General features: G+C 34.8%; 1 protein-coding gene across 3 annotated transcripts in view; it reads left to right on the top strand.

The window, feature by feature from the left end:
- Window positions 1-14,355, top strand: part of ATRNL1 (attractin like 1) — a 786,052-nt gene that overhangs the window by 157,811 nt on the left and 613,886 nt on the right. For all 3 annotated transcript variants that reach the window (XM_077877514.1, XM_077877517.1, XM_077877516.1), the window contains exons 15-17: window positions 992-1,173; window positions 9,471-9,684; window positions 11,888-12,076. In XM_077877514.1, coding sequence (XP_077733640.1) covers window positions 992-1,173; window positions 9,471-9,684; window positions 11,888-12,076 — 585 coding nt within the window. The remainder of the gene's footprint in view (window positions 1-991; window positions 1,174-9,470; window positions 9,685-11,887; window positions 12,077-14,355) is intronic.

The following is a 14,355-nucleotide window of genomic DNA, read 5'->3' as shown; positions in this document are numbered from 1 at the left end:
AATATATTTTTAAATGGCCAGTTTTAATTTTTAATATGGTCAAAGCCAATAGATAACAAATGCATAAAGAAAAAATCTATGAGTCCTTAATAATTTTTAAGAAATAAAGGGGTCTTGAGACCAAAATGTTTGAGAATTGCAGCTTTAGAATATTTCCAGAAAATTTATACTACTGCATTTAAACCTGAAAGGGCAAAAGGCACTGATATATTTAATGTGATATGGAAACTGAAATGTAGTCAAACTTTATAGATCAGTGTATTAATGAAGCACTGCATTATTAACTAGTGTACACTAGAGCATAACTTTTTAATGTATTTCGAAATGTTTGTTTTAGAAAATAGACACTGTTTTAAGATCAACTTGTATTCTAAGGATAAACCACTGTTATTGAGTAGTATGTTTAAATGTTAGAAAGACCTGAATATCTGTGTTTAAAAATAAACATTAGAAAGCAAAGATTATAGCTTCTTTATTAAACATAAAAGAAATGAGACTTCTTTCCCCACAGTTATAATTAAAGAATGAAAGAACCTAACATGTCAAAATAGTGCACCTGGGCTATGGAAATTAGATACGAGAGTAGGAATAACTTTGAAATTACTTTTGTTATGTGCTGGTTATTTTTCTTTAAAGTGATCTTATAGAATATAAATTGGACCTGGAGATGTAAAAATAGTAGTGATTTTATTAGTTGAGGTACCATATGCTACACTAGAAAACCTAGCAGTCAACACATTTTAATAGATGTTATAGCCATACCCTATATTATGCTCAAGAATTAAAGAAAAAAATAGGATCTTCTGTTTTTATTCTTCATCAAACTATTAGATAAATTTTGTTTAGTAAATTATATTGATATCCTTAGAATTTTTAATCATTAAAAGTTACTTAGATACGGAAGTTGTATTTAGAATTCTAAAATAACTGAAAAATATACATGCCTTTTGGTAATCTAAAAATAAGATATAATTTTTTTTTTTTTGACTAGCTCACCTTTGTGGAGAAGGATGGAATCATATTGGTGATGCTTGTCTTAGAATCAATTCCAGTAGAGAAAGTTATGACAATGCAAAACTTTATTGCTATAATCTTAGTGGAAATCTTGCTTCATTAACAACCTCAAAAGAAGTAGAATTTGTTCTGGATGAAATACAGAAGTATACACAACAGGTAACAACTCTACTTGTTTATATCATGGAAATATGCAGAAAGTCCTAAAATCACTAGCAATGGTTCATTCCTTTTGTTTTTAAATAAATTATTTTGGGCAGCCCAGGTGACTCAGTGGTTTAGTGTTGCCTTCAGCCCAGGTCGTGATCCTGGAGACCTGGGATCAAGTCCCACATCGGGCGCCCTGCATGGAGCCTGCTTCTCCCTCTGCCTGTGTCTCTGCCTCTCTCTCTCTCTGTGTCTCTCATGAATAAATAAATAAAATCTTTAAAAAAATAAATTATTTTTATTAAATCTTGGAAGTAAAGTGGAACTGACTTTGGAAGTCAATTGGCAGTGGGCTTAATCTGTATATATATTTGAGAATAAGATTTTCTAAATTACTCATCTTGCATTTTACATAGTAAACTACTGCATTTCTTACCAAGTGATCATTTTATATGAATAAATACACTTAAAATACATGTGTATAAAATTTACAAATTTGTTTTGAAGGGTAATTACTTCATAACTTGAGATGTCCCTTATAATTACAACACTAGAGGGATGTCTGGGTGGCTGAGTCATTTGGAGTCTGACTCTTGGTTTTGGTGCAGGTCATTATCTCATGGGTCCTGGGATCGAGCCTTTACTGGGCTCTGTGTTCAGGGCAGAGTCTGTTTGGGATTCTTTCCCTTTTTTTCTCTTCCTCCCTCAACTCATGCTCTCTCTTTCTGTCTCTCAAATAAATAAATAAAAGTAATTAAAACACTAGACTAACACATTGGTTACATTGCATATTTTTAAATTTTTTTTGTGTGTTGTAAGTTGGGTTTTTGGATTATGCTTTTTTTTTCAGGTGTAGATTTGCTTGAAATAATATGATAAAGGTTAGCAGAAATAAAATCAAATTTTAAAGTTTGTGGAAGCTATTGGAACATAAAGCACTTGGAAACTGCTTTCAATATTTCAGGGGAATTAGAATAGTTCTTTGAAAACTCTATCAAAATATATTTTATGAGATATTTCTAGAGGAATTTACAGTATTTATTTTCTACTATTGGGTTGTTAAAATCTAGTCAATTCTTAAGAGTAGATTTTATTAGGAAGTTTGGAAATAATTTACTAAACCTAGTTTTGGAGTACTTTAGTTCATGTATTTACTTGAAATGTACTAATATGAACTGTCATAGCATCATAGCATATTTATGTATTTTGTTTCAAAAATAAAATTAGAACTCAAACTAGATCAAGGTATGATTAGATAAGCGATAAGACTAAATAATTTTAGATGCCTTAAATCTGTAGTTTGTAGTTGATTTGGCCTAATGTTTAAGATAAACACACACAACATACACATAGACACCCTATGGTAAATAATGCACCAAGTGGCATAATTTCTATACAAATAATGTATGTATGTCTATAATTCAGCTGTTACTTTGAAGACTCATGGGCCAGATCTCAACAACTTTGTCTTGACTTTCAGTTATGATTTTTATGTGGACAAATAAAATAGACTACCAATTTCTAGGTATTTTAGAAATTATTACCAATTACTTGCTATAGAAATACTTAAGTAATGTTTTCTAGGTATAGCTGATTTTAAAGAAGCATTGAGAATTGTAATCAAAGTGATGGAGAGGGTGCAATTGAACATACTGCTTATCTTTAAAACTTAGTAGCAAGTTATTCTCTCCAGCTCTGTATTCTTCATCTGTAACAGGTTAATAATCATAGCTATTTTGTAGATTTATTGTGAGAAAAAATAAACTAATGTATATAAAGAATATAAATTTTATTTTTGATTGTTTACAGTAATTATGGTTTACATTTGGAGGATTGTTATTTTTGTATCACTTTTCTCACTGCTGCTATTCTTACTATTTCCAGGAATTGTTATTTAGAATTCATGGATAACTAAATGAATTTATTTGATGAAAATTAATACTGATCTTAATTTTGGAAAAACATTTGCCTCAGACTAGTATTTTAATTTTTGTTTGGTGAATGAGAAATCCTTCTGACAGCTCCCTCTGCCCCCCCAATGCCCTGGGTAGTTGTACTAGGACCTTTTATCTCATAAGATCATTCCTGATTTTTGATGAAGAATAGGTAATTGATTTTACTTTTACTAGTAATAGAGGAATATGCATCTGGTGTTTAAGAAGTGATATAGGGACAGTTTTTATAAATGTTGGAAAAGATTAGAGGGACTTACTCATACTCCCTTTTGAAATTTTTGTATGGACACTCATTTCACTGTTAACTTCTTACCCTAACATTTTTGGTAATATTAGAATGTATATTTCTTATGAGTATCAACACCAGATGATTTAACTTTTATTTATTTATTTTTGAAAAGAAGTTTTGTTTATTTTTAAGATTTTATTTATTTATTCATGAGAGACAGAGAGAGAGGCAGAGACATAGACAGAGGGCGAAGCAGGATCCCTGTGGGGAGCCTGAGTTGGGACTTGATTCCAGGATCCCGGGATCATATCCTGAGCCAAAAGTAGACAGATGTTCAATCATTGAGCCACCCAGGTGTCCCTGATTTAACTTTTAATTTCAGTTTCTAATCATAGATTGAAAGCTCTGCCCCACGCATTAATAAAATGGTTAAATTAATTATATCCCTGGCTTTTGTAAATATTCAAAACTGTGAAGCAGACATCACAATATATTTGTTGGCTGTCAAACATTTATTATATGGCTGATATTAATAGAATAAAAAACTATTATAATTAAATTTATATGAGAAGCTAATCTATGAAATCATTTTTGTGTGAACTGTGGACCAGTATTCGTTCAATTAGTACGTAATTATTGAGTACCTTGATTGTACTAGGCAGTCTATTGCTTGCTGAGAATAGAGATCAAAAGATAATCACTGGGGGCGCCTGGTGGCTCAGTCAGTTAAGCATCTGCCTTCTGCTCAAGACATGATCCCAGGATCCTGGGATCAGGCCCCACGTCAGGGTCTCTACTCAGCAGGGAGACTCCCTCTCCCTCTGCCCCTGCTCCTCCCCTTGTTCATGCTTTCTCTGTCAAATAAAATAAATAAAATCTGTAAAAAAAAAAAAGTGAGAGAGAGAGAGAGAGAGAGAGAGAGAGAATCACTGTTCTCAAAGAGTTTAGTGGCAAGGAAGACACACACAGTTACCCTGAAGTGTGATAATTGCAATAATAGATGAACACAGGACATATGAAGAAAGAAGATGGATGTCTTAGTAATGTGGACTTAAGGAGTTTCCTAGAGTGATGCTCTAGCTAACTCTTGCAGGACTTTGTGTTAGCCAGTATATGGAGATATTTGTAACGAGGCCATAAAAGCATCTATGTATTTATTTTCTTTGTCTTATTTGAGAGCTTATGGCCAAAAGGTAAGATGTCTGTGGTTTCATGTAGGACGGGCACTAATTGATTTTTAAAAAATATTTTAGAAAAAAGTGAGAAGGTGTATTTGTAAAGTTTCATTTTTAATTGTATGGTTATCATATAACAAATTAAATCTCTTAATTCTTTTGATACCAGGAGCTTCATTTCTTCAATTACAAAATTGGGGGACAGTTATTAATGAGCATTTGAAAAAAATTAGTTCTGTTGAATATGTATCACTTTTAAAGAGCTTATTATTGGTAGATCCATATCTTGTGAGTTTTAGAAAGTACTTAGTATTTGGCATTAGAGCTCTCTTGCTTTTTTCCTTGTTCAAAATATAATATTTTTAGTTTTACACTATAATCTTGAAATGTGCTGTTTTAGAAGTTGCATATTTCAAAGTGTTTTGTGTTAGTTCCTCATCTTTTCTTGTTATTATAAATCATAAAGATTTGACTAACAGTTTTTTGGATGTGTGATAAACTTAAATTTGAGACTTTGTGGACTAGAATGCCCTCAAAAAGAAAAATGTTTTGTTTCATTAGAAAGCTGAGCTTTAGCAAAATTTCAAAGGTGGATGCTTCTGCAAGGTGACATTCCATTAAGCTTACCTTTATGTAAAATGAATTATATCCCGAGTCATTCCAATTGTATACACTTAAGATAACCCTTCCTTGGCAAATAAAGACAGACAAATTTAGGCAATTTAAAGAGATATCCTGGGTCAAATAATCATTTACTTATCGGAAATGGCTAATGAAATGTTGCTATGATTAATGGTGTGCTATAGTAAATTTTCATAATATAGTAATTTGTCTTTGATTTTCAACTGCCTGTCCAGTTCATTTACTGGGTAATAGTTACTTTAAATGTTTTATCAACGGCTTCATTTTTCTATTTCTCTCCTCTTCCTCTCAGATCCTTATCATGATGAGTTAGGGAGTAATATTTCATTTTAAATGACTTGTCTTTACTATAGATAGTCGGAAATGTAGGCAGAGTCACTGTAATGTGAAAGACAATCATTAATTTGAAATATCTATGTTGGATTGACTCCTGCTGTTATTATCAAGAACTGTAAAAATGTTGTAGCTTTTTGTATCAAAATATCTTTCAGAATAATGTATGAAATATGTAGTGATGACAAGACAAAGCAGTATGTATATTTTTATAATTAGAAACATTTATTAAGTACTATCTCTGTCTCAGGAATTGGATGGTGGAAAATAACCATATCTGTTTTAATGAACTTTTGTTAATAAAATTTATTGATTACCTAATCTGTATTCTGCTAGGTGATAAGAGATCTGTCATAATGAATATTCATAGATATTTTAATTGTATCTAAGAAATATTTGTTGAGTGTTTACTATGAAATTTATTGTAGTTATACGCCTTGCAAATTTCTAGGTCTATAGCTATCTTTATAAGTTCTGTAGGACCATTTGTATAACATACTTAGAATAAACACTGGATCTATATATCTTATTTCTGTATGTTAAACACTTAAATGGAGACACATATTTCTCTCTATCCTGACAGTCTGCAATATAAAAAGGGTAATGTGGGGTTTTGAAATCATCTCACATTATAATATTATTAACATAGTAACTTAGAAAATAAATATATTATGTATATTAAGGTAGAAGTGTTTAGGAATAATGTCAGCAAGTTGACAGAATGGAAATTTCCAGCTCTTGTCCCCTCACAGAAACATTGGTTTGAACAACCATTCATATACAAAAATGCAAGAGCTAGGTAATCTAGGTAAGAGATTATAGCACTCAGGAGAAGTAGAAATAAGAAAGGACAGTTTCACAATACCTGTATCATCCCTCCCCTAAGCTCATGCAGGACAGTGAAGCATGATGAGAGATAACTTTCTGCAAAGGGGAAGGAGAGTGAAGTGAGCACTTGACTTTGCTTCTGACCCCAGTTCCAGGCCTTCCCCGGTGAATCCCAGTGCCTGATTGGTTGCTACTGACCCAGGCACCAGGCATGCTCCAGACTGACACCCATGGCCTCGTACTCCAGGCTGTCCGCCTGCGGCTCTAGGCTCCAGGAAACCTAATGTCTATGACCTTCCCAGTATACTCTAGCACTGGGCTGGTTCCTGTGGAGTCAAGGCCAGGCTCACCCCTGGAAACTCAAGCTTCAGGCCTTTCCCTGTGTACCCAACCTTCAGGCTTACCCCTGTGGTCCCAGGTCCCAGGCCCATCCTTCATGGACTCAGAACCAGGCTTGCCTTACTGAACCCTGGCACCAAGGCTAGTCCCCACAGACTCATGACCAGGTCCATACCTATGAGTTCAGGTGCCATGCTCACCCTAGCACTAAGCTGGTATCCATGGACTTAGGGTCAGAGGTTATCCCAGTGTCATGTTAACCTCCAGTTTCCTTCAGCTCAAGAGATTCAGGCTCCAGATTGGCCCGTGTGGGCCCAGCTGTAGGCCTGCCACAGTGGATATAGGCTCCAGATGCCCTCATGGATCTAGTCACCATCCCTGCATCAGTGGACCCTTGTACCAGGTGGTGCCCATACACTCTGGATCCAGGCCTGTACCTGCAGACACAGATTCTAGGTCCACTGCCATGAACCCAGGCAGTTGGCCTGCTCATGTGGATGCAAGCTCTAGACCTACTGCAGTGGTCCTAGGCTCTAGGCTCGCCCCTCTGTATCCAGACACCAGGCAGGCCCCTGTGGATTCAGACTCTAGGCCTGCTTGCCCACTGACTTAGGTACGAGGCTAGCCTAGCTGAGTCCTCCGGTAGTAAACCTGCCTTTGGATTCTATCGACCATATAGACCTTTAGAATTTCTGGATAGGCTGAATGATGAGGGGCTTTCCCTACTGAAGTCTGTCTGTAAAGATAGAAAGAAGTAGTCACTTCTGCAAATGAGACACGAATGCAAGGCCATAAGGGTCACAAAAAATCAGGGAAATACGACACTATCAAAGCAACAGAATAAAGTACCAGTAACTGACCCTAAATAAATGGAGAGCTACAAACTGCCTAACAAATAATTCAAAATAATCATCTAAAAGAATAGACATATTCCCAAAGAGGTTATTCAAGTGGCAACAACTATGATAGAAAGTTTGATATCATCAATCATCACGGAAATACAAATCAAAATCAAAGTGACACAGCATCTCATACCTGTTAGTTAAAGTGGCTGTTAACAAAAAGAAAAGGGATAAGTTGACAAAGATGTGTAGAAAAAGGAATCCTGTACACTGTTGGTGGGAATGTAAATTGGTATAGTCAAATTAAAAAACAATATTAGTTTCCTCAAAAAATTAAAAATAGAACTACTATGTGACCCAACAATCCCTTATATATAGGATATATCCGAAGAGGGTATATATATCCAAAGAGAATGTAAACAGGGTATCAATGAGATATCCTGCATGCCCATGTTCATTGCAGCGTTATTCACAATAGCTAAGGGATGGAAATAGCCTGTGTTCATGGATGGGTCAATGAATAAAAAAAATGTAAATATATATAGTGTATTATGGAATATTATTTAGCCTTACAAAAGCAAGAAATCTTGCCATTTGCAACAACATGCATAAACCTAGAGGACATTATGCTAGGTGAACTATGCCAGATGCAGAGAGAAAAATACTACATTGATTGTAATTATATGTGAAATCTAAAAAAGTCAAACTTCATAAAAGAAGATAGTAGAATGGTGGTGGTTGCCAGGGCAAGGGATGAGGGAAATGTGGAGATGTAGGACAAAAGGCACAAAGTTTCAATTATACAGGATAAATAAGTTCTAGAGATTTAATGTATAGCGTGGTTACTCTAGTTAATAATACTGTATTGTATACTTGAAATTTAAGAGACTAGATCTTAAATGTTTCACCACAAATAAAAAGGTAACTGTGTGAGGTGATGGGTAAGCTAATTAGCTTGATTGTAGTGATCATTTCATGTTGTTTGCGTGTACTAAAACATCAAATTGTGTACCTTAAATATATACAATTTTGTCAATTATCACTGAAGGAAGTTAGAAAAAAAAATTAAAAAACCCCCCATGTAGTTCTAAAGCAGAAATAAGAAAATAAAAAGATAGAGTTGTTTATAATCTAACAGAATTTTGTAAAGAGAGTAGCTTGGACCAAAAATATATCATTTTAAAATTATCATATGAATAAACACATTTTAAAATTGATTAATGATTAAAAATAAGATCTATAGAAGATATTTTCTTTTCAAGCTTCTTTTTGAAATATTAATGAGAGCACTAAGAATATTTAGTTCTATGGTATTTAGCAATCTATTAAATTTTAGGCAAAGGAGTCAGATTTTATCATAATGTGGAAGTAGATGACATAACTTTATCTAAAATTGCATGAAAGTTCTGATGTACTAGACAAGTCTGAACTAGCAGTTATTCTTCTTGGTCCTTCGTGAACATGTTATGAAGTCTTCACTCACCCCTATATACAGTTTGTTGAGTTTGTTTCCTGTTCTCTCACAGTGCATGTAATGGCAACTTAGCTGTAGATTCTTATCTCCAGAACTGATTAAACTGGTAACAATAGTAGCAGTAACAGAGCAACAGCAGCAGCAGCAATATGTTAATTTTTTCATAATCTTGCCTCATAAGGTAGGTATTTATATCAGATATTTATAACCTTATTTTATAGAAGAGGAAACTGAAGTTCACAAGGACTAAATAACTGACCCCAGTCATGTAGCTTGAGTGCAGAGTCTGTGTTTGGAAAATCGTGTTCTGTTCTATATCATTCTCCAAAATGTGCTGGAATTGTTAATTATCCTTGGTCCAAGAAGTCATTAGAAAGCCAGTTCTATATGTTTTTAAATGTCATTTTTAATGATAATGAACTATTTGCTAAGGAATATGACAGTATTTTTATATCTAACTTTTTTTAACGCTCCTTTTGCTGTTGTTTGCAGAAAGTATCACCGTGGGTAGGCTTACGCAAGATCAATATATCCTACTGGGGATGGGAAGACATGTCTCCTTTTACAAACACAACACTGCAGTGGCTTCCTGGTGAACCAAATGATTCTGGATTCTGTGCATATCTAGAAAAGGCTGCAGTGGCAGGCCTAAAAGCTAATCCTTGTACATCTATGGCAGATGGCCTTGTCTGTGAAAAACCCGTTGGTAAGTAGTAAACTAGTAATTCTTTAAAAATATTCTGTTTCCAACTTCTCTTCCTACCACCCCCTTCCACTTGTGAGAGTCTCTGTGCCTGAAGTAACTTTCACTATCTTTTTATGATGTTGATTTCCTGATATTTTGGTAAATTTTAGTTTATCCACTTTTCCCACTTACTCTTAGTGACCTCAGCATTAACTTATGAAAATAGGAAAATTTTATTCTTTAATATGATCTTTATTTCTTGGTTGAATCTATTCTTAATTTTGTTAACATCTTTTACTTTTATAATAACAGTGTGTGGAAGAAAGATTTATTTTTAAGATTAACAACTAATTTAGAATTCTTTTCCTATCATAGAGATCTATTTAATTTGGCAAAGTAAAAAGAAACTTTTCTGGGTTTTATTTTATTTTTATTTTTTTGCATCATATGTCATTTTGTGGTGATTGACCTTTACTATTTTTATATTGGACATGGCATTCAAACCCCAACCCGTACCCGTTGCAATTTTTTATTTGGTTTTATTAGCCAGTATAAAATGTTAGAAGTGGATATTGTTTTTTTTTTTAAGTTTTTATTTAGTTATCATACAGTGTAATATTTGTTTCAGGTGTACAGATAGGTACAAGTCTTCCAAACAACACCTGATGCTCATCAAGACAAGTGCCCTCCTTAATCCCATCACCTGTTTCACACATCCTACCCTGCCCCCTTCCCCTTTGGTCACCATCAGTTTGTACTCTATAGTTGAAAGTCTTTTTTTTTATTTGTATCCCTCTCTCTTGTTTTGTTTTGTTTTGTTTCTTAAATTCCACATCTAAGTGCAATCATATGGTATTTGACTTGAAATGGATTTTTGTTAAGTAAGAAAGGAACATTGAATTTTCTCTTTTTAAATATTTTTTGTTGTGTAAAATACACATAATATAAAATTTACCATTTTAACCATTTTAAAATGTAGAGTTCAGTGTTACTAAGTGCATCAACATTATTGTGAATCAATCAACACTATATATCTCTAGAACTTTCTCATCTTCCCAAATTCCATACTCATTAAGTAATAACTCTCCAGAACTCACTCCTCCAGCCCCTGACAACAACCACCTTCTACTTTGTCTCTGAGTTTGACTAATCTAGGTACCTCATATAGATGGAATCATAAGGTATATGAACTTTTATGGCTGGCTTATTTCCTTTAACATAATGTCTTCAAGGTTCATCCCTATGGTAGCATATGTTAGAATTTCCTTCCATTTTTAGCCTGAATAATTATCCATTTTATATACACCTACAACATTTTGTTTATCCATTCATCAATAAGTGTGTATTTATTTGAGTTGCTTTTACTTATTGGCTATTGTGAGTAATGATGCTATGAACAAGGGTATACAAATATATTTTCCAGTTCCAGTTTCACATCTTTTGGGTATATAGCCAGAAGTGGAATTGCTGTATCATATGGTAATTCTATGTTTAATTTTTTGAGGAATTGTCATACTGTTTGCCATGGAAGTTGTACCATTTTACATTCCTACTAGCAATGTCAAGGTTCCAATTTCTTCACATCCATGCTAGTATTTTATGTTTTTAAAAAGATTTTATTTATTTATTTATTTGAGAGAGAGAGAGTAAGCGCGAGAGAGAACACAAGTAGGGGGAGTGGCAAAGGCAGACTGAGCCACCCAGGCACCTCTTCTTGCTAATATTAAAAAAAAAATTATCCTAATGGGAGTGGTATTCTATTTCATGTAAAGATTTTATAGCATATTGTTTTATTTTTATTGTTTGTTTATATCAGAGACGTGTTTACTGACAGGGCATTTGTTTTGATAAGGTATGGAATGTTTATGGAAAAATTTGTGGCAGGAAAGTAAATAATGATAGTGTCTGTAGTATTTATCCAAAGATAGAAAACTATGTCATGGGCTACATTTCTACTTACAAGTTTTTAAGTTATGTAACTTTATGTACTTTGTTAAAGGATTAAAATTCTCCAAAGAATTATAATTTTCAAATTTGATAATAAATTCAAGAAGTATTGATATCTTCATTTTCATTTACCTTCTCATGTATTTTTTGCAATAATTTCTATCCCATACTTGGCTTACTTGAAACATTCCCTAAATAGCAAAAGGAATGAAACCCATATACCTGTGTTAAAATACAGTTAACAAATAAAATAATTATGTTTGTTGATTTATTCCAGTTAGTCCAAATCAAAATGCCAGGCCATGCAAAAAGCCATGTTCTCTAAGGACATCCTGCTCCAACTGTACAAGCAACGGCATGGAGTGTATGTGGTGCAGTAGTACCAGACGATGCGTTGACTCTAATGCTTACATTATCTCTTTTCCGTATGGACAGTGTCTGGAGTGGCAAACTGCCACCTGCTCTCGTAAGTATTTATCTAGAGTGACTTTTCATTTAAAGGCATCATAAATCAGTTTTCTGTGGTGGAAGGAGGTATTAAACATTTGAAGAAGTTTTTAAGATGGGAAAAACTTGTAGCTAGTTTTAAAACCTATTAATAATATAAGCCCCAGATTTATACCATTATTTTGAATTTTACTAATTATTTTACCCTACACACACACAAAGTCACACATTTTGCCACATTTGTGCTCTCCCCAACTCTGAGTGTATATTGCAAATAGTGTAACATTTCAAGAAAGTGCTTATTACTGCAAGGGACACATACTGCTTTGTTGTGTCCTTTGCTTCTTCAGTGTCCTTTGTTCTAGAACTGTTCCCATTCCCATGTCTTACATGACTGATATTTTTAAAGACTTGCATAACACTACTGATAGCACCTGGTGTCCTTGTAGGATTTTGAGGCCACATGCACCTTTTTTTTTTGGCTTGGGAAAATGTAGAAGCTGCGGGTCTCAGCTAGCTTTGTGCTAGCAGAACGTAGAGTTTCTTTCCATAATCTATCCTCTGACATTGGGCCTCATTAAAAAAAAAATGCCTTTCCAACAGGGGCATGAATTAGTTGGTCTGTTCAGATTTATAATAAGAAGGATGGAAGGATTATTTACTTCCATTGCTCCTACTATCTGCTTTTCAATGTTGAATCAATTCATTCATGCCACACTAATTGGGGTCTGTCCCTCCTGTGACTGATCTATACTTTACATCCTTTTGGGGGATATACTCTGCAGGTGCCTAGGGTCACCATTCTACAACCACAGTTAGCTACAGAATCACCTTAGATAAAATTGGAATTCAAGTGTATGTTCATCCAGAAATCCTTTATTTAGACAAAGTAAAACATCTACTCACTTGCTAAATCCAAATAGGCACAGATGAAATGAGAGGAATATTTTGTTCCTCTCCATTACCACACTTCCCAGCACCCGAATGTCTGCAAAGCTTAACGGGAGTCCTTAGGTTTCTTTAGTTTTGTTTTTCTTCCCAGGACTTTTACCTGCAATAAGCTGGGTTTACAATTAGTGAATCTGATTAATGGGTGTCAGATCCCAAAGGAGCTGCAGTGACAGTGCCATGAAAGGAGACAAAACAGCAGCCACTTGAAGCCCCTTGTGGGTTAAACTCAGGAATATGTTGTAGTTGAAGGGTGTTCAATGGAATAGGGAAGGGGAAGTTTTAATCTTTATAAGGGAATACTTTTCAGGGGGTCTTGTCATCCCTATTCTATTTTTTTTATTCTAACAATTACCCTATCATGTCTTCTCTCACTCTATTTTTACAACTCTTGTATGTCCATTTCAGGTTTTTGCATCAGTCTACTGGCTTCCCTCTGTTTCTTTCCCTCCTACAAACAGGCACTTGCAGGTTTCCTGGGAGTTTGGCCCATAACACAACTTGTTCCTACAACTTTTTAAAGTTTCTTTTGGACTTATCAGCCTGTTGGCTTCCTTACATAGGAGTAGCCACTATCGACATAACTATTATAAAGTATGGATAAGTATCCTAGGAGTAACATGCATTACTTGCCCATCTGTTCTTCCTTCTATCCTTCTTCTGAGCTCTCTTGTTTATACTCTAAGAGGAAGGAAGAGCTGCTGCTTTTAAGAGGGGCTCCCTAAGTCTGAGATACCTTTTGGTGGTGAATCTTCTGTTTTGAGGCTTGCCCCTGGATCTAGTGGCCCACAGACAACATGGCCACCCAGTTATAAGCCCTTCTTTCTTGGATGAGTGACCTTCTCATTTAGAGGTAGCTAGCTGCTTAAGACAGTGCAGGTGGAGACTCATTGGCCTTTCCAGAGCTTACATCACTCCCAAAGATACCTCCATAGTCTACCAACCCAGCCAAACCCATATTTGCTCCATATCAGGCACCAATGTTGAATGAAGAGCAAATAAGTGCCACAATGCAGGCTAGAAGTTCTAGGATATGGCTATTGTATGTACTTGTTTTCTCAGGATCTTGGCATCAAGTGGTGGGGTGTTTCTGGGATGGGCATGGCTGGGTGTATTAGGCATTGAGCTCCTTGTTGCTATCCTTTTTTAGGAACTTTGATAGGGAATGGTGATGTACCTCATTCAGTGCATGGCATTGTGGTTGTTGCAAGCATAAAATGGTCTCACTCCCACAGAAAACATCTTATTAGGTGTCAGCTGCCCATACCAGTGCTGGAGATTTGGGGGCAATTTAGAGAGTACTCAGACTCTTCTTCTTATATCTTCATAGTCATATTTGTCTTTCCACAA

This window comes from Canis aureus, chromosome 29 (genome assembly GCF_053574225.1).
Source record: "Canis aureus isolate CA01 chromosome 29, VMU_Caureus_v.1.0, whole genome shotgun sequence".
Taxonomy (NCBI): Eukaryota; Metazoa; Chordata; class Mammalia; order Carnivora; family Canidae; genus Canis; species Canis aureus.
Note: the sequence above shows the minus strand (reverse complement) of the source record. Positions and strands in the feature narration are given on the sequence as shown.